Genomic DNA, 20710 nt, shown 5'->3' with positions numbered 1-20710 from the left:
AATTAGTGCAAGATACACAATGTCTGTCTTAGCTGTTTCAAACTGTGACATAATGTTAAAGACACCCTTGTATAACATACACTGAGCACAGAATTTTATGTATGAGACTGATGACGAGCAACAGTGTTGACCACCTCATCCATGCCTCTCACATTGCTTGAATAAATACAACAAACTCCAAACATTTTAATAGGTTTTCATAATTCTTTTCAGTTTTCCATTCTAAAATATGCTTTTAGTCTCCATAGAAGTGTTTGGAATTTCTTTACAAGTTCAGTTACATCATCTGTGTGAAACTGCACTTGTTTAAGAAATCACAAACAAGGACAACTAGTAATATATAACTCTAAGATAACTATCTTACTTTGATGCCCATACTCACACTGCAATACTGTTATAAATCACTATCATCCATGAACAATAAAAATTGTTTTTTGTGTTATTAGGGTACTTACAACCATTTCATTTCTACCATTTATACTTTTTGAAGCTAATGTGGAAAGTTAATTTTCAATCTGTACAAATATTTTATGCTACAACAAGTCTCTGAATATATAAATATTCTGTGTTAATACAGAACTGTTCTTGGTGTGTATACTTTGTAACATATTACTAACATACTTATAATTAATTTAACACCATGATACACAGTCATAATACATATAACTCTTCATATTGGATGTTTATTCTTATAATATAGACCACAGAATGCAGTTTGACCTATAATAATAAATTGCACCACTTTTAGACTAATTTAAATTATACACAATTAAAACATAACATCTCTTCAAAGAACAGAAAAGTTGACACTTGTATAAAACAAGGAACACATATAAACACAAATATGGAGAAAGATACATTTCAACTATCCTGTATTCATTTACATTTGGTATTAACAGTAATTCCTCTAGTAGTGATGTTGAATACATATATAATGTGTGCGTGTGTGCGCACAAGGCAGTCACTGTAATATATGTCTTTAATATTCATGGTGCATAATTAATAGCTGAATCTGCCGCTATAACCCCAAAACTGCATTCTATATTTGATGTAAATTAGATTACCACTATTTATGTAATTACAGACACTGTTTACTTGCCATCCCTATGTGATCATTTTGCCATTTACAGAAAAAGTGCCTCTGCTACTTCTGATAAGTGTTCACGCTTCAGCACTGCTTTGCTGCTCTTGTAAAGAGGTCATCCTTTGCCATATTAATGCAAAACTACAAGTTACCAATGGAAGTCTCTTTGCTTTATAGCAAAACATTATGAAACCTGCTAATGAGTTGTCATACTGCTGCTATTCCAGTTGTGTGAAAGATATTCCACTACCAAAATTTGAATTAATTCTTCTCATTCAAATTCCTATGCAAGAATAAGATACTCTCAAGTTGATGTACTACTGAGCAGTAATATCATGAATAGTATTCAAGTGTTGTATCTAATGTACCATTCCCATCATGTTTCAGAAACTATCCAAAACCCTGTGTTGATTGAAAGGTCAGTATCATTTACTGTGATCAGAATGGTTAGCCTCCCTTAGCAGAAACCAGTACTGTGGGCTCTTCAATAGCACCTTTGAAGCTTTTTATACAGATTATGTTCTCAGATCACATTCCACATCTATTTCTTGACAGCAGATTATATTACATAAAATATCCAAACACACTGAGAGAAAAACTTTGGTATTGTTGCCACAGAATATGTAAGCTCATACCTGTCTATACACATTCATTTTGTGCCTCTGAAATCACTCCTTCAATATCAGTGAGGTCTGCTGGAAGTCAACATCAAAAGTTGTCTGGCAAATGTGATTTTAAACCCTGTCAATCTAACATGAACTCTGCATTAAATGAAGCCCAAATATAATGTTAGTCATTCCACCCCCTCATCATTCCTCATTAAATAAAAAAATTAATAAAATATAAACTACAGATCCCATTAAAATGCACAACTTTTATTTGACACACTTTTAAGTGTAATATTTGTTTAATGAAACTGAAAACTGTTATGTGTCATAAATGTTTATTAGTTATGCAAAACTAAAATTCAATTACTTTCTTGTTGAGTGTAGGTATACTAATCCTCTGTCACAAAGGGGGACTATATAAATCAGCTTTCAATCATACATCCTGAAATACAACTTTCTCTCCTCCGTCATATGCTTGAAACAAGGTGAGAAAATGAGGAACGTAATACAACAAAATGTGTGAATCTGACATTCGTCCTCTTATGTTATCATTATTATCACTAAAACACATATATCACAACTGTAAAGTGGTTGAGATGAAGAGTTGAATTTTTAAAAATAACTGGCAAATTCCAAACTGCAATGTATTGAGTATGAGTTCATACTGAAAAAGCTTTGTCTATGAGGTACCAATTTACCCAGCACAAGTGCTGTATAGACATATGGACACCTTTCTATTAGAATGTGCAAGGACAGACTACTGTTCACTACAAACGCACTGTCATATAGCTGAAGAACAAAAAGCTTCTGAGCTGTGCACAGTTTCAAAAATCAAAGAGACAAATAAACTATGAACAACTCAAACACACTAAATCTATCCTCCATAATCATTTGAAAATATTTAAGAACTGACTTCACAAAACACATATATTTTTTTTAAAGTTAAACACATCAAAATAACTGAAAATTCATTAATCCACATAATTTAGATTGTGGTCTTCCATATTATGACACCCACAATCTAAATCTTCATCACCATAAATAACTCAATCTTATATAGTCTATACTTCTGTAGTCACTTTGCTCATAATGCCTAACTGGGCAAGGGGCGAAAACTCTTATGGTAATTCTAATGCTGTGAGGTCATAAAAACTGATGGTATACAGTAAAGGTACTTCAGCCCTCTGCTTTTCCTAACCCAGCAGAACAGAGCAAATTAAAAAGGGTTTATCCTTTCTAAAACAGGAAAACATAGAAAGAACAGCTTCAATATTGGATATATCTCACCTTCATGAGTCACAAAGGTGACTGTTGTGGTGTCCAAAGCATCAAGCTGCACAGAGTCCATGCATATGCAGAGTTACAAGAATGAAGACACTGGTAAGATGTTTGGCTTTGGCAAGGTTTCAGCTGTACTAGCCTGGCAGTGAGACAGATCTTAGGGACTTATGTGTATGTGATGTAAAAGGAAGTGATGTGACACATGTACTACAAAAACTCATACACTCTGCCTGAATATTAGCAATAGCCACAAAAACAGAAGGCTAATAAGAAGACCCCATTAATACTTCAGCACATGTCTCGTACAGCATCCCTAAAGTGCCACCAACAACCAGTTGGCAGTATTAAATAAAATTAAACCTAAGGATGATTATCTAAACACCCTATTTGGAAAAATGCCATGAACTTTTTACCTTTTTAACTACTGACAACTATATATATTTGTCAGACCAACATTTTTATATATTTTATAAAAAAATTTTGTAATGTATAATTAACTTAGCCAATTTACATTAGGTTTCAACACATGATAAAAGCTTGCAATCATTCTATTATGATATTTGTCAGCAACATTTACACCAGTTGCACAATATGGATCTGTATTTAGAAAACTAACTGAATATATAACATAACTTGATTTACAGTTCATATATGAATGCCTGATGATGACCTATATATATATGTTGAAACATGTAGCATAAAATCTATGCATATATAAATAAATACATGTTTGTCTTCATTTGAAAACCATCTCTTTCATTTTCTGTTGTGTCGATGGTCATATTCATAGATTCATACAGTATCTGCACATCAACGATGAAGATAATATGCTAAGAAGAAATTATGAAAATTATGTTTTCTATAGAAAGGAAGATGAGTCACATAAAATGTAAAAGTAAAGGTGAAGTTATCCATGAGTTTAATTAATTAAGCACCATGCCATGAAGATGTATGGGCTAGTAATACGTAAAAAAACTGGTTAAAAGTGATTTTATTGTTTTCAAGTGGAATGGGGAAAAATTATAAATACAAATGGTTAAATCTAACAACTGACATTAATACCCATAACCTCAGTAAATTGACGCTAAGGACTGAAGAACTCAGTCTGAAAGAGTAAAATCATCAGCGCATTCAAATTCTGTACACATCATCTAGTGTGAAACAGGCTGACTATGGCTGGTTACATTTCCTTTGAAAATCAACACTTCCAATGGTTTGCACTTCTGCATATTGGTATTTTTCTTGTCATGACAGAACTTCTAAATAGCTTTTAATCTGTCACCATACCAAATTACACATGCCCAACTATAAAATTCATCAGTTCACATTATTTAATTGAAGGAAACAAATTTTGTGTCAGGCTGCGAATTCAATTTTACATAAAAAGGATCCAAACAAAAACTGCATATATTAAAAAGATTCTGCTGCCATACAAACATCCAAAATCCAACACTCAGTGATGCTGCCATTCCTCTCATGTAACAGAACATCATATCATCACAATGTTAAATATACAACATATCTGACCACTCACCTTTAACTAGTGCCAAGGTCAAGAAAACGTGGATCTATACATCCAATCCCCCATATGCCTTCATCAGGTAGTGCTTAATTAGTTAAGCACAGGGACAACTTTACCTTATAGGCACATTCATACTTTCACCATAACAATCTTAATGTGTGCCATCAGAACAGTTTTTCAGTTATTATCATCAAATAAAAAATACAGCTACTTTGGCTTTATTTCAGAAATGCCTTCAATGATAGTTCCATATTTTAAGAACTGTATTACCACATGCTTCATTTCATAAAAAAAAAATTGAATCACTTATCAAAAGTTTGCATGGCCAACATATCAGAACTGCTGAAGATGGGATTAATGACACTGGCAACCTTGCATAACATGACTTTCCTACTAACTTCTATAAAAACTGGTCAATTCATGTGGAAGTTCTGCAAGATTTTAGTGGGAGATACATGCATATGCATGCACGTGCACACACACACACACACATACATGAGAGAGTTATGTGTGTGTGTGATAAAATGTGCTTCACCATATAAACCTGTTTTTACTTTTAGAATACCATTATAACTGTCTTGTACAAGGAAAGGCAAATTTTCAGCGACTCAATGTAAGCTGTAGCTTCAAGGATTATGTGGATCTATAAGCAACAAAAATGGAACTACAACCCAATCATTATATACAAATGGTTGTAGAAACTTGGTGCTAAGTCTACAGAAAGTACAGTGTTATTTCTGTGCTATAAAATAAGTGTATCATTTGTAGGGTAAGCATAAATTATACACATACTATGTGCTAAAGCCTTTGGATTATAATTATTTTCACCAACATTACAAGGCAACCAGTGTTATATGTAGCAGTGTTCCAGATAAATCTTAAACTAAGTGACATGTCTCACTGAACTTACTAGCTAAGCACATATACAACATCCAGAACTACAGCAAGTCTACCAAATAAATTCCAGAAACAGTGGGAAAAATTCCACAAACATTGATAACTATAACAAATTATTTTGTTTTCCATTTCTGTTGTATTGTCTGTTAAATATCTATAAATAAAAACCAACAAATACAACATGTTAAAATACCTTTAATTGTCCCAGCATATTCTGCCACTGATTACAACATGAGGGATTTTTAATATCTCTTCAAGACAGTACGTTTAAAATCCCTGATGGTATTATGAATTCATGTTCAAACAGATCAAGATAAATACAAAGATTCATATATTGCATTTCATGGATTTAATTCACAAAGATTTAAGACAAATTATTTGATTAAAATTCTCACCAAATACACTGGTACTTTGTTTTCATTCCAATAATTCTAAAACCACTTTATATTAAACAAGTAAAATATATACCAACATCTGTTATCTTCATTGAAGATATTCCCACTTTGTTTGTTGTGTTGATGGTTATAGTGTAAGAAATTAAATAAGTAATCCAACACCAGCATTTCAAGTGAATGACACACCTCTTTCACTCTCAGCAGGTAGGTAACACTTGTCCAGGATGAAATTGTAACCACATGTTAACTACATTCTCTCTCTCGCTCTCTCTCTCTCTCACAAACACACACACACACATATATTGTATTACTTTGAATATAAGAGACACATTTTTCCCTGTTGAAAGACTGAGATGCGTCTTAAATTCGAGGAATGTGCATTTTTCTAATTTTCTCCTAAAATTCACATTAAAAAACTGTATGCATCTTAAAGTCCAGGGCATCTTATATTTGAAGTAATGATATATATTTATATATAAAGGTCTTTTTCTATGTACATGCAATCATATCATGTGGGTCTAATCTGCAAATATACTACAAGTATGAAAGAAATCAAACTTGCTTTGCAAGCAGAGGCAACAACTCAGGAAGATTCCTAATATTAAAACAACAAGGTACATTGAGTTTGGAGTGCAGCACTTGTACTAGTAATATTGCTCAACGAGAAATAGAATTTAAAACATAACAGAAGCTTTTGGAGGGAACAGCTTTTTTTGACTAGATCACCAGAGTACATCAACTGCACCCCATACCAAAAGCTCCTGAAACATGAAATCAGAGGCCTAAATGGCATCTGTATTCAAAAATTTTCTCCATCTACTCAGTCTACACAATTTTTATATACTAACAATATTATATAAAAACAGCTCTTCAGTTTTAAATGTTTTGATTTCTACAGTTGTACATCCTTTCCTAAAACCTAGTCCAATTGGTTGAGCAGGTAAGAGCATACAGCAGCACATTTAAAGCTAGTTGCATCAGTCAACATTACGGGACAGTGGAAGATAACACACACTCACACGTGTATGTATATATATATATATTGTCACGTGTTTTGTGTATGTCACACTACAAATAAATTCACGTGGGTCTCGGATTCACAAATCTTCATTGGACACTCACTTACACACTTACAAGTACAATTATTATCCACTGCTTCACTGTTATACTTACTTCTTGTACCACTGATCTCGGCTGCTATATTTCGAATATATACATTGCGAACCCCAGGAGAGATTGGCCGTCGCCCACACAACACTCCGTGTGAAATTGGCACAGCAAGAGAAGGAAACCGACAAGATGATGTACCGTCGCGCAACAGTGGCACGACGCATGAGAGACATCGTAAAGTCGTACATTACCCAGGAAAAGTGTCACCCACGGGGAGACCTGGCCACTTCTAGAACTAGGACGACCCACCGTGCAAGAGTGGCACGCGGCAAGGATAATGCCATCGGGAAAATTTGTGCCAGGGACAATGTGGTACGAGGAACACAGAAAGGATGGATGCCTGGAAGAGACAATGGGCACAACCGCAATATAATAAGGGGAACAAGAATAGAGCCCTATAGAAAAATGACCGGACAGGAGACCGTTAAGCGAATTACAAAATTTCCTGTCACGCCACAAAACATCAAAAATTGGATGATGTGGAGGGGTCGACCCCCTCCAAAGCGGAAGAAAGAAAACGGCCCGTATGGGAGGGACCGGTAGTAGATGTACCGACCTCCCTAGGAAGAATGAATAAAGACTGAATGAGAAAAGAATGAATGTAAAACAACGCGATCGACAAATTCTCGGCTATGGGAGTGCTCGGGGCGAGCACCACTGAAGAGAGGGGAGGATGCGGTTGGATGAACAGCACTGAAAGATGCCAGCAACACAGCAATGCCGGATGCAGACGTTGCCAGCAGAACACCGCAGAAATGGAAGAGAGGACGAATCTTTAGGCTGTTCGGGGACGAACAACCTTTAGAAGGGAGCAATGTCACATGTTTGGAATTCCGAAGGGTTACTTCTATGGAAACGCTAGAATACACCGCTGCATAGGAAGTAACAATGCCGGTGCTATAATTCTAACAGTGAGCCGTTGCGTAGAGATGAGTCTCCACGGTTATAACAAAGGCTCATTGTATAGCAACTGCCGAGGTATACGAGTAAAACAGGGTTGAATGCACTCGCACAGAAGTCAGTCTTCAGGAAGCTGCCACCGAAGAAGGTTGGAACCTAGATGCCAAGAGATACAGAAGTATTGGCCGAGAGATGGTGTAACCAGTACCTGTAATACTGCAAGTGATAATTGTAAAGCGTGCAAGTGTATAAGTGAAGCACAATAAAGATACGCTGAATCTGAGACCCACACATAGTTATTTGTTGCGTGCAATACCCAACACGTGACAATATATATACACACACACATATATAGGTGATCCCAATCTGTCAATTCCTTGGCAGGAAATGTTAGGCCCACTAGCAGTCACCATGTACGTGGGTGACATGCACTAAAACACCAACAACACATCTATACTGTAACAACTACATAAAGATATCCAAATCACACACACACACACAAATAATTCTAAGCTGCAAGTGAATACAGCAACTACGAGTAGAATTTCATAATCTTGAAAATCATGAGAGCTGTACATACTTCTTATTATGAACAAAACGTTGTACCTTGCAACAAATCATGTACCAGCCACAACAATCCTTGTCCTTCACACATCATTTGTCAGGTTTTGAAATTACTGGTGTTTCATAAAGGGAATTGTTTCATTACATATACCATTACTTCTGTGTACTTTTAGATCTCTAAAGTTGTATGAATACATGAGTTAATACTAAAGATTATTTGTTTCATTTTCTCATGTTAAGTCATAATTTTATGTTACTCTCTTGTCTTTTAGAAAACTTATTTACATGTCTGTAAATCGCCATCAGTTTCCATTATTCTGGACAATCATGAAAAGCATGTTCATGATATCCTGGTCCTTAAAAGTGAAATGCTGAGTCAGTCATACGTCAACCATATATATCTGACTTTCCTAGTGAGAGCAGAGTTGGTGGATTGTGAAGACAGTTCAGGTGACAGTGGACAGTATTTAAGCATCCTCTTGCACTACTATATCTAAAACTGTATAGTACATAAACAGTCTTAGACAGTGTAATAGTTGAGGCAGAAGTGAGAGGTTAACGAAGGCTTCTACAATAGGTCAATTCCATATGACTCTAAACTGGTCATGATGATAAAACAAATGTTACTTATATTCAGCCTGCTGATTTGGTGAAATACTAATGATCCTGCAAGAGTTATTAGCAGGTAATCCTGGCATTACTGCAGTTATACAAGTAAATGGTAGAAAAACTGAGAAGGTTATGGGCATGACTTTTAAAGATATCTGTTTGAAACATTACATAAAGAGAGAATGGTATTAACCTGCCATCACAAAAATATAACATTTCACCAAAAGAGTCAGAAATGGACTCATGAAATGAAAATAAAAGGCTACTACTAATGGCCCCAAGTATCAATTCCATGGTGTAAAAAATTTACTATACTATCCAAAGGTTCACATGGTTTTATGACTATTCCCTGAATGTCTCATGTACACTGCTGAAAAGTGAGTGGGAAGTATGACTTATTTCTGTAGATATATGTGTAACATCTTTTAAGATAAATGTCAGGAAACAAGGCTAGCATGAGAAATTTAAAATTTACACAGCATGATAATAAGGCCACAAAATGTGACACTCTGCCACAGGAGGCATGTTTCACATCAGTGAAGGTCTCAGATACTGAGGGGATAGAGGTGGGGGAAAATTACATCAGCTTATACCATTATAATATGATATAAAAAAATTAACTTCTATTACCTTAATTAGAAACATACACTTTCCATTGACTGATTTTAGGGTTCCAAATGATTATACATGTCTTACAACCACTAGTACTACTGTAAAAGTTTTAAAATTGTTCACTGGTTACCAATACAAGACCAAAATATTTTGGACAACCTCCATCCTCTTATTCTATATTCTAAAAAATGAACTTGATGAAACTGCAGATATTTGAAAGACCTATACTAAATCAAGCTGGGATTCTCCCTGCCTCTATATGACTATAGTTTATGAAATTAAGTTAAAAATTATTGAGACATGCAAGTCTCAGGAATTCATACAAAATTACATAATAATGGCCAATAAATGTACAATGAGGTGGGATTTGGGGTTTTTGTGGCAATGATAATAGAGGCAGTGCATCCCTCTGAAATGTCAGTATATATCTACCAGACTACACAGTGTCACACCCCAGAAGACAATAATCTTCGTGGTACACTGATGTTTGTAGCTGCATCAGAAAACAGATATTTGTTAGTAGTGTTGTATAACCATACAAAATTCACTGATGAAGTTACAATTACTGATTATTTCTTATGGCTATGCTAGAAACTTTGGTGCTTTTGCTATTTTCCACTTAATTTATTTATTTTTTTACATGGCTATCTAACTGGCAGCAGACAGGTCAAAAGCTGGTTCTGTATTCACCACTGGAGCATCCTACCATTTCCCACATGTGTCACTGTTTTCTCCACCTTTAAGAAGGTGGCAGATCTTACAAAAAAGTAATTATATGAAGTGTTTATTAAATGTTGTGTGTAATTTTTCCATTAAATTCACATATCACCTAATAAATAACTTAGGAAACTATGGAATAAGTATGACTCCATAACTGTAAGCAATATTTAATCTAAATGCAAGTTTTTGAACCTTATGTATCCAATTATCACTGCAAAGCAGATATTTGTATCACTATCAGAGAAGAGCATATTTTTTATAATGCAACCCATGGATAGGCACCTAAGATACAATGTAGCCTCTGAGCAGTTTGAAATTGGACTGTCCTGCTATATATAAAGAACTTAATAAAGGATTTATACTTTTGAAATGTCTGTCACCACACAAAATTTCAAGATGATGCTACTGCTCCCACTCTTCAAGTTCACATAACCATCTTGTTGGTCCTGTTCACAGCAGGAAAGGTCTCCAGTGGCATGATGCTCTTAGCTGTGTACCAAGCCTTGGACTGATTTACAGAAGATAGGTTTACTCAGATCTAATTGCATTTCATGAGGAAAACTGTCAACTGTGACAGCTCATGTGATACTGCTACAATAAGAACCTAGCTGACATGTGAGGACATCTGTGACATGTTTTGGATTCCATAGAGCACACAACATATCAACAAGCTTTCATCTTTTCAGTTAGTATTCTTAACAAGAATGGGTTAAAGCAGAGGTGTTGTAGCATCTTAAACTTGTGAGCCACGATGATCATGATGATGACTGTTTCAAACAGTGACAATACACTGTACAAATGATAAAAAGAGACAAATTAACATTAGAAGTTATTTTTTTGTGTTATTAAATTACTGATATGAAAATACCATAATATTCCTAATTTGTGTCAACTAAAATGGTTTTGCATGTTTGTCTACAATCTGTCACGTAGTCTGGTAGAAGGTTATCAGGATTTCAGAAGGAACATATTGCTTCCACCTTCAGGGTAGAAATGACAGACTACATAGTGTCATAACCAAGAAGACTGCAATACAGATCTTAACTGCCATATAAGCCTCTAACCTCACATGTGGTCAGGTGCTGACTAACATTACATTGTAAAGGGTTGGCACAAGTGGAGGTAAGAACACATGTAATCCAATTGTGCTACATCATACAAGGGAACAGAATAATATACAGCAAGAAATATGTTATATGGTCTTACATGTTGTTTGGAATGCAGAACTCCAGTCACAATTAGTTATTCCTCTACCTTTATCTTCACCTGAGATCAGAACCTACATGCATTAGCACATAAGAGTGAATACAGTAAAATGTGAGTGAGGAGCATATGAGATTAGACTCCATTAAAGCCATATACCTCAAGGACTCTGATTTCAAAGTCTCCACTTTCACAGAGTGGTGGATTGTTAAATGTCAAACATCGATCTGTCTTACCATACCGAATGTTCTCATCCATCCAGATGGCTTGACCTTCTCTGAAACAGAAATTAGACATCATGTGAATAACTGAACTAAATATGTGAAACTACAATACCTGACACTATCCTGGGATAGTGATAACTTCTCTGGAGCTCCCTTGTCCATGTCCCAAAAGAACTGTACTGCTGTTCAATTTCTAATCTGTCAGTTAGGTTTTGGTTGTTTATTGATGCTGTATCAAGACAGAAAATTAAAAGCAGCATACATTACAGCTGCCATTCAGTTCAGAAAGTTTTAATCTTATGGTCACCTATCTAAAAATTCTAAAAATATGAAGATTAAAATACACTAATCTGTGGAATGCTTCATACGTCACCCATTTTTAAATCCTTAACTCTCCCTATCCAAATGGGACACTGCAACAATACTTCCACATTTCTTAACCCTAATCCATGCTATCATCACTGGTTCCTAGTTAATAATGGCTGGAAAATTAAGTATAAAAGAGTCAATTCTTCGATCAAGGTATGACATACAACAATCAGTCGTTTACATGAATTACATGGGCACACACAACATAAATTCATCCCTGGTCAAGCAAATGTATTAAGAAAAACTGCCACACAAATAATGGCAAAAGGTCGGCATAATGAACATGTTCAGAAGAAAAGGTGCCAGCTGCATGAGCTCTGTGTAAGCAAGTCAAAATATATGACTAAGAAAGAAAGTGACTTATTATGTTACTCCATTTCTACTGTACTTATGTAAGACTTTTCCAATGACCATTCAAGCTTACTGTGAATGCCCATGGATGTTCTGGATGTAACGGAATGTGAATTCCTCCTCAGGAGTTGTATTACAGAAAGAGTCCACAGACAAAAACAAGGAATCACTCAATTACTTAGAAATGAAATTTCTTTGACTGCTTGAGTAAATCTGAAAATGTGCTGGCAGGATTACAAAAGTGTGTGGACAACACTGCTTCTTATATTAGACATTACTTTATAAGAACGCTTTATAATTTAATTTAGTGACAAAGCAAATGGCAAGAAATGGCTTATTTTTATTTAAACACATATGATTTTGTCCCCCTTTGTTTGTAAGAAATAACACATTAAAAACTGCAAGTGATTTCTCAAATATCCTTTGCAAATGCGATATACATGGGGGAAATAACAAATGCATACAAAATTTTTGTTGGAAACCTGAAAAAAAGAGATTAGTTGGGAGACCTACACATGAATGGGAGAATATTAAAACTGATCTTAAAGAAGCAGAGTGTACTGCTATGGACTACACTCTTAACTCAGGACACAGTGAAGTTGCAGTCTCTTGTGAATATAGCAACAAACCTTCAGGATCCTCTAAGGTGGGGTATTCCTTAACCAGCTTAACAACTACAGAACTTTTCACAGAAAGCTCTGCTCCATGTAGGTAGCATGTGTCTAATGTTATTGATGCTAAATGTACATTAAAAGACAAGGTAAGGGTATAGTTGTCCCTGTGCCTGATTAATTAAGCATTCCATGGAGATATATGTGGGAGTGGAGGTACAGCTCCACCACTCTTGACTTCAACACTAGGTGGAGGTGAGTGGTCAGCTTCATACCCCTGCTGCTTTATCGCCATGGAACCAGCCCCTGGTACCCACTGTGCAGTATGCTGGGTGGGCACCAGAGTCAGTCTGGATGCCACGGAGAGGAGCAAAATCATACTCTGCCAGGAAATGAACCTTGGCAATTTAGTTTGTAGCCTGTTGCTATACAAACTGCGCTACCCAGCTCTTACGTGTATGCTAAGACAAAGGTAAGGTAAAGCTGTCCTTGCGCTTAACTAATTAAGCACTATGCCATGAAGATGTATGGGGAATGGATGTAGTGATCCATATTTTCTTGACCTTGGCACTAGTTGCAGGTCAGCTTCACGCCCCGGCCGCTTTACCCCTGAGGAAAGAGCCCCAGTACCCATTGTATAGGAGGTTGGGTGGATCCCAGAGCCAGTCTTGACGACACGGAGAAGTGAAAATTCTTGCCTCACCAGGACTCGAACTCTGACTCCTCTGTCCTCCAGCCCATAGCCAGTCGTTATACCGACAGAGCTATTCCGGATCCCCTATGTGTATGTTAAGCATAACTAAACTTAAAATCTGAGTTTAAGAACAGAAGTTTCACTTACCCACCACCGATAGTAATCATCTTCGAGTCAGCTGCCATAAAAAGCTCAGCTGAATGATCAAGAGTAGGGTCACCCTGAGCACAATCCATACCCACCCAAGGGTACTTCGCTCTTTCTGGGTACAGGCTGAAGAGAAATGTCTCCCCAGTTCCAAAATAAGCCTGTCGATTCCCATGGTCATCCTTCACATTTCTTTCGTACCATCGTGTTGAACAATACGCACCAAACACCTGTACATACACCACACACTCTGAATGAAGTGCACTACAAGTAACTCTACTGTAAAATAGAATTTTGTTTCCACTCCTTGAAATTAAAATGGGTGGTTGCGATAAACTGGGATTCACTAAATTTAAAACTGAGGCTGCAAATTTTGCATCACCCATATTTTTTGTAGAAAGTAGAATGAAAGCTTTTATATACTCATAAAACTGTGTTTTACTATATAAAGTACAAAAGTTATAATTAAATTAAACACTGTTAATATTTTACATTTATTGCAGACATCTGGAGTCTCCCTGCTAAGAGACCAAAAACAGTCAGCCAGCATACTTGAATTCCACTGTTCCCAGTAACATTTTATGAAGTCAGATGTATCTTAAGAAACTTTTCCCCACTGTCACTGCTGTGTGAATCTAGGTTTGATGAAAGGAGTTCAACATTTAATTTGAGTGAAAAAAAAAAAAATACATCTTCAACAAACATTGTATCACACTGCTTTAAACCAGCATGTTTCTGCAAGTTCAATGTGTCAGCTTTGTATTAAGAAACTAGTGGTAACTGCTCTGATAAGATTCCATGCTTCTTTCTCAAGGCTGTTTATTATGTCGTCAAAATTACAGCCCTCCAAGACCTCTAAATGTGGACCAATAAATATAACTCTTTTGAGCTTCAATTCACTAATATTAGGAAACTGTTTCTTAAGTAAAGAAATCAAGCCAACCCAGAGCTTTACAAAGAACTACTGGGATATCCACAGAACATTTGATGTTTAAGAACTTCCAAAATTCCTGTACACTGCATCTGCCATCATATTAAAAAACAGCCCTGTTACATCACTGTTACCCAAGATGCCTTTACCTTCATTGCAAGTAGCTCTATACACACAGCTTCTACTGTCTTCAACACTATATAGTCTGCCACGTTTCTTATTACTAAGCACATAATTACATTAAAGAACTAGGACATAGTGGTGAAGACAAAAAATCTCTGCCCCCATCAGTCTCTCAACCTTGATTCTCAGGGTGGGTAGCCCACAGCCTAGTTACTATACTGACTAAGCCCACCAGCTCTCTGACTGATAAAATGGAGAATTTTATTGCAGTTTGAACTCAGCACCAATTTTATTATACTCTCTCTAGAACAGGCATGTCAAACTCAACTTGTACAGAGGGCCACATCAGCCCTCTAAATAATACATTAGATTTTGATACAAGGAAATTTAATTCTATTTATTATTTAGGAATAATTTCAGTATAATTACCTAAAGTGGAACACTTATATTTTGTCCACAAATCAAACATGTAATTTTACCTTCTATTTCACAACAGAAATAAGTGATTTCTCATTTTTCTTGAAAAACACGGCGCTCACTTTCAATAGTTCTTTTTTTGCTACTTGAATTTTTTGAAAGTGACATCGCCCTTTAAATGTTACTGTACATATACAAGAAAACTCATAGTTTATAATTTAATGTTTAATTATAACCTTTATATGTTCATCACAATATAACATCAGCACCTGTCGCTGTGTGAAAAAGAACTGAATGACAATGTACAAGAGACTACCGGACTAGTAGGAAGGTGTATCTTGTCTCAGTGGTCATAGAAGGGAAAGTTTGCTAGCAGCCCATTAGAAAATGACTGGGGGTTGCAAGCTAGTTTTGAAGGTAGAAATCCCTTGCACTTGTCGGTCAGTTGCTGCCCTCCTTGCATTCTTACTACTTGGGGTGGTGAGGCTGTGCGGATTTTAGTGCATTAACCTTCTGAAATACAATAGTTTGTCCTTCACGAACTTTACAAACTGTTAGCTGGACAAACCCTTCTGCAATTCTCAGAATCACTTTTCCTGTAGCCTGCTAGTTTATGTCTGCGTGAGACTTCTTGTCTTCTGGTCTGTTGGGAAATTGTCTTTACAAAAAATATTTCTACTAAAATTTTAATATTGATTTTAATGTCAATTAGCTCTAAAAGTTGATGGGCCGCACTTAGTGGCTATGGGGGCCGCATGTTTGACACGGCTGCTCTAGACCAAGGAACTGTAATTTTTATATACTTAGGTTATGTGATTTATATTATTTTACATGGTTTTCAGGTCATATTTCTGTACTGTATAGTTAATAAGACAAAGGCTTCTCCCATTATTCAGGTGGCCTACACACTAAAGGGCTGTAAAATATTCAGCACCTTAATAATAATGTGTGGCAATTTATTCAGTCTTATATGATTACTATTCAGCACAAACAAATGTAACTACTTTTCTAAAACAAAAAAGTAACATATGTAAAACAGTCCCTGGTGAAGGGACTGGACTGACCTAACAGAAGATGGTGTTACAGAGCTGAACCTTTGGTTCTGACATAAATGTGTCAGTTCTATGACACATTTGTTCAACTGTACATAAAATTATGTGCATAAGTTTGCCATAACAAAACCACCATGCAACCCAGTTGTTACGAGTACGACGCTCCGGCCGAAACTACCACACTGCCCTTGGAAGACGCTTGGCAACCCTGTATACGCGGCCCACCCCCTTACGTCTGCGGAGGGGGGCAGGGCACCAGGAGGGAACGAGTAGTGAGAGCCAGACCAGGCAGTTGATAATGAGGCACTTGAGAGCGTTCTAGGGGAGCGACAATGCAGCAGTACAAGGAACCGCAGGAGTAGCCGGCAGGGAGTTGAGGGCGCCCCAGTGGGCCCTACCTTGGAGGAAGGGGGGGGGGTCGAACTTGAGCCAACGCACGGTAAGTAACTGCATTTGGGCTTACCGAGCTGGTTGACCCCACTCAGGTATGGGGAGGCCCCATACCTTGCCAAATTAACTTCCACAAAATTAACAAAAGGATACGGCGGAATGAAAGGGTTTGCACCCACCAGTGTGTACTGATGTAGTGAGGACCCTCCACTAGGTCCACTGTATTTTATTTATTTTACACCAGCAATAAATTCAACTGTATTATGTGTTAACTGAGACGGGCAGTAATGACCTACCCGGCCCATTAGGACACCCCCCCCCTCCATAGCAACCAATCTGTAACACAGTACCAGTCTGGGTACCATGCAATCTCTGAAGTGCTTACATAATATTTTATTTCATAACTATTTGTTAAAGCAATAATCTGAAGCCAACCATGAAGCATCCCTTATTCTTTTATTGATTAAGATAAAGCAGAATTTTCAAACCTCATTGTTGCAGGTCTTAATCATGAGTAAAGTTGGTTCATGCTGCTCTACACGAACATAGAAGGTTGTCAGGCTGCATCCATGTTCCTCAGTGGTGTAGAGGAGGACAGGTTGGTACATGGTGATCCTCACTGGTAGCCAAGTCCATAATGTAAACAACTGCAACACAGATTTTCCTTCAAAGTATTCTGAATGCTATAGATAAAACTTTTCTGATCAGAGATCCCATACTTGTCTTTCAGAAAGCTAGTGGAAAACACCACCACAACCCCCCTCCCCCCAACCTAGAATTTGTGTGGTGTATGTTAAGAGAAAATGAGTATTTAACTAATAGTAGAGTGAATTTACCGACTACACAACACGTTTTTTATTATCACTACATGTTTTGACCTCAAGAGGTCATCCTCAGGTGTATGAACACAGCTGTATAATTACACGCGGTCACATTCACTTTTCACTCATTCGACCCTGTATCTTATCCAGATTTATGCTCACTAATATATCGAGTTCTTTTTATAAAACATAGGTTACAATTATTATACTAATTTAATTGTTAAAAGTTAAAAGTTCATGAATTGAAGTTCAATTCATGTCACTAGTTACACTACATCAATACATCAATATGTCAATATGACAAAGACTGACGTTCTGCTCCATCACCCACCACCCACCACCGCTAACACCCTACAGGAACCAACCGAACAAGCAAGACACATCAGTACCCATCACGACAATGATCATAACAGATCCAGCAACATCAGAGTACACAGAAGAACAGCGAGACCTCACAAACAAGTGAAAGTGCAACCAATAACATAAGTTGAACTTTAATTCACGAACTTTTAACCAATAATAATAATAATTAAACTAATTAAAAAAACTAGACACAGTTGTGAGCGTAAGTAAAATGAGACTGTAAAAACAACTGAAAGTGTAACCAGTGACACGAATTGAACTTCGATTCACGAACTTTTAACTTTTAACAATTAAATTAGTATAATAATTTTAACCTGTGTTTTATAAAAAGAACTCGCTATATCAGTGAGTGTAAATTTGGATAAGATACAGGGTCGAATGAGTGAAAAGTGAATGTGACCGTGTGTAATTATACAGCCGTGTTCATACACCTGAGGACGACCTCTTGAGATCGAAACATGTAGTGATAATAAAAAACGTGTTGTGTAGTCGGTAAATTCACTCTACTATTAATTAAACACACAACAGGATGCAAGAAACGATTAAAAGAGTATTTAACTTATTGAACCTATTTTCTCTTACGTACTTATACAATGTGATAAAATGTAAGGTAAAGTTGTCCCTGTGCTTAACTAATTAAGCACTATGCCATGAAGGGGTCTGCGGGAGTGGATGTATAGATCCACAGTACATAATGTGATAACATATCAAAACATGGAAGCCATATAATATGCTTCAATGTTTTCTCTTCTGCTTCCTGCAAGATCAAAGCCAGCTCTAGTCTAGCAGACAACTGCTATGTGCCATGCCTATGTAAAGCAAACCAGTAATTAAGCATTTACTCATAATGTATCAAAACCATGTAGCAGGAGCAAATAGACTGTGTTTCTAACAGTTTCCTAGTATAATAAATTAGTAATAAATGAGGGCCAAAACAGCTGTAATATTTATAATTTTAATAGAAAACTGCTTTTAGGTGCCCATTCTTAATGAAATACATGGAACTGCTCAATGTACAAGCTCAGGATTCAACAGAAACAGACCGCAGGAGATGCTCATGTAATTAAAATTACACACTTCTCTTGTCAAGAAATAATTACATATGTCAATATTTAACCTTTTTCCTCAAATCAGTTTTCGGTTTTCCTCTCCTACATCTTATATATAATAGAATGAATAGATTCTGCATGTTTTTTTCCTCCTCTTTTCTTACATTACATTGAGAATGAAGCCACAACCTCCACCCTCCCTCCTGTTCGGGTTAGAACCTGTTCAGTCCTGTCTGGGAGTTGCTAGAGGGATGAGCGTACAGATGGTACTGCGGAGCATGGAACAACGCATTGTGATCAAATTCCTCATTGGAGAAAACGTCCCGTCCGCTGAAATTCACCACAGACTCCAACAACAGTATGGGGAAGAGTGTCTCTCATGGACCCATGTGTTTGAGTGGTGTAAGTGCTTCAGGGAGGGCAGAGAGCGCATGGAGAATGAACCGCATGATCCTTGGCCGCGAACATCCGTCACCAAGCCAAACATTGATCGTACAGACGCACTTATTCGTGAGAATAGGCGCATCACTATCAAGGAACTTGGAGCAATGCTGTCCATCAGTGTTGGTAGTGTAGAAGACATCGTGAAATACCACCTGCACTATCGCAAGGTGAATGCACGGTGGGTACCACGCACTTTGACAGACGTGAACAAAATGGTGCGCATGCAAGCTGCCAGTCATCTCCTACAGCAGTTTGAAGACGAAGGTGATGCATTTTTGAAGTCTATAGTGACCATCGATGAAACATGGGTGCACTACTTCATTCCCGAGTCCCAGCAATCATCACGCGAGTGGTGGCATACCAGTTCTCCCAAACCCAACAGAGCGTGGAGGAGCCGTTCGGCAGGAAAGTGATGGCAACATTCTTCTGGGACTGGCAGGGGGTTATCCATGCTGACTTTCTGACAGATGCCAGAACAGTCAATGCAGCTTATTACTCAGACCTCCTGGCAACAGACGTGAAAGAAAAGATCTGATCCAAGTGGAAGAGAGGTGGAAAGTGGGTAGCCTTCCTTCAAGAAAAGGCATGCCCCCATATGGCCAAAACAACAATGGAAACCCTCCAGAAATCAAAATGGAACCTACTGACACATCCACCATATAGTCCTGATTTGGCCCCAAGTGATTTCTACCTGTTCGGAAGGCTCAAATCAGACTTGTAAAGCATGCGGTTTGTGAACGACGCTGCTGTCATCCAGACTTTTTTGAAAAGGGCATCAGGATACTTCCAAACGTTTGAAAAAAATGTGTTGACTCCAGAGGGGAGTACGTTGAAGACTGACATGTGCAAGTAAGTGTTTGGCAATTATGGTTTTTAAAAAAAGTCAGTCCTGGTCATATCTGATCCACCTTGTATATACCTTGTATAAGGTAAAGATGCTTAAAATATGCTGTAATGAAACCACTTTTTAAAAAAGGAGAGAGAAAATGCATCTCTAATTACAGACCAATATCCATATTGACTTCATTCTCAAAAGTCTTTGAAAAAGTTATGTATTATTATACATAACTTACATTCAGACTACTTGAACACTTAAATTCTAACAACATATTAGTCAAAGAGCAATTTGGATTTAGGGAAGACCTAACAACAGAAAAAG

General features: G+C 37.0%; 1 protein-coding gene across 1 annotated transcript in view; it reads right to left on the bottom strand.

Moving 5' to 3' along the window:
- Positions 1 to 7852: 7852 nt before the first annotated feature.
- The window catches only part of LOC111865206 (GTPase-activating protein skywalker), a 43637-nt gene continuing 30779 nt past the window's right edge, over positions 7853 to 20710 (bottom strand). Inside the window, exons 8-10 of the mRNA XM_023853058.2 lie at positions 17363 to 17521; positions 13962 to 14191; positions 7853 to 11842 (exon numbers count right to left, since the gene is read on the bottom strand). Coding sequence (XP_023708826.1) covers positions 11701 to 11842; positions 13962 to 14191; positions 17363 to 17521 — 531 coding nt within the window. The 3' untranslated portion in view covers positions 7853 to 11700. The remainder of the gene's footprint in view (positions 11843 to 13961; positions 14192 to 17362; positions 17522 to 20710) is intronic.

This window comes from Cryptotermes secundus, unplaced genomic scaffold (assembly GCF_002891405.2).
Source record: "Cryptotermes secundus unplaced genomic scaffold, Csec_1.0 scaffold238, whole genome shotgun sequence".
Classification (NCBI taxonomy): domain Eukaryota; kingdom Metazoa; phylum Arthropoda; class Insecta; order Blattodea; family Kalotermitidae; genus Cryptotermes; species Cryptotermes secundus.
The sequence above is the reverse complement of the archived record's forward strand: the minus strand, read 5'-3'. Positions and strand labels throughout refer to the sequence as shown.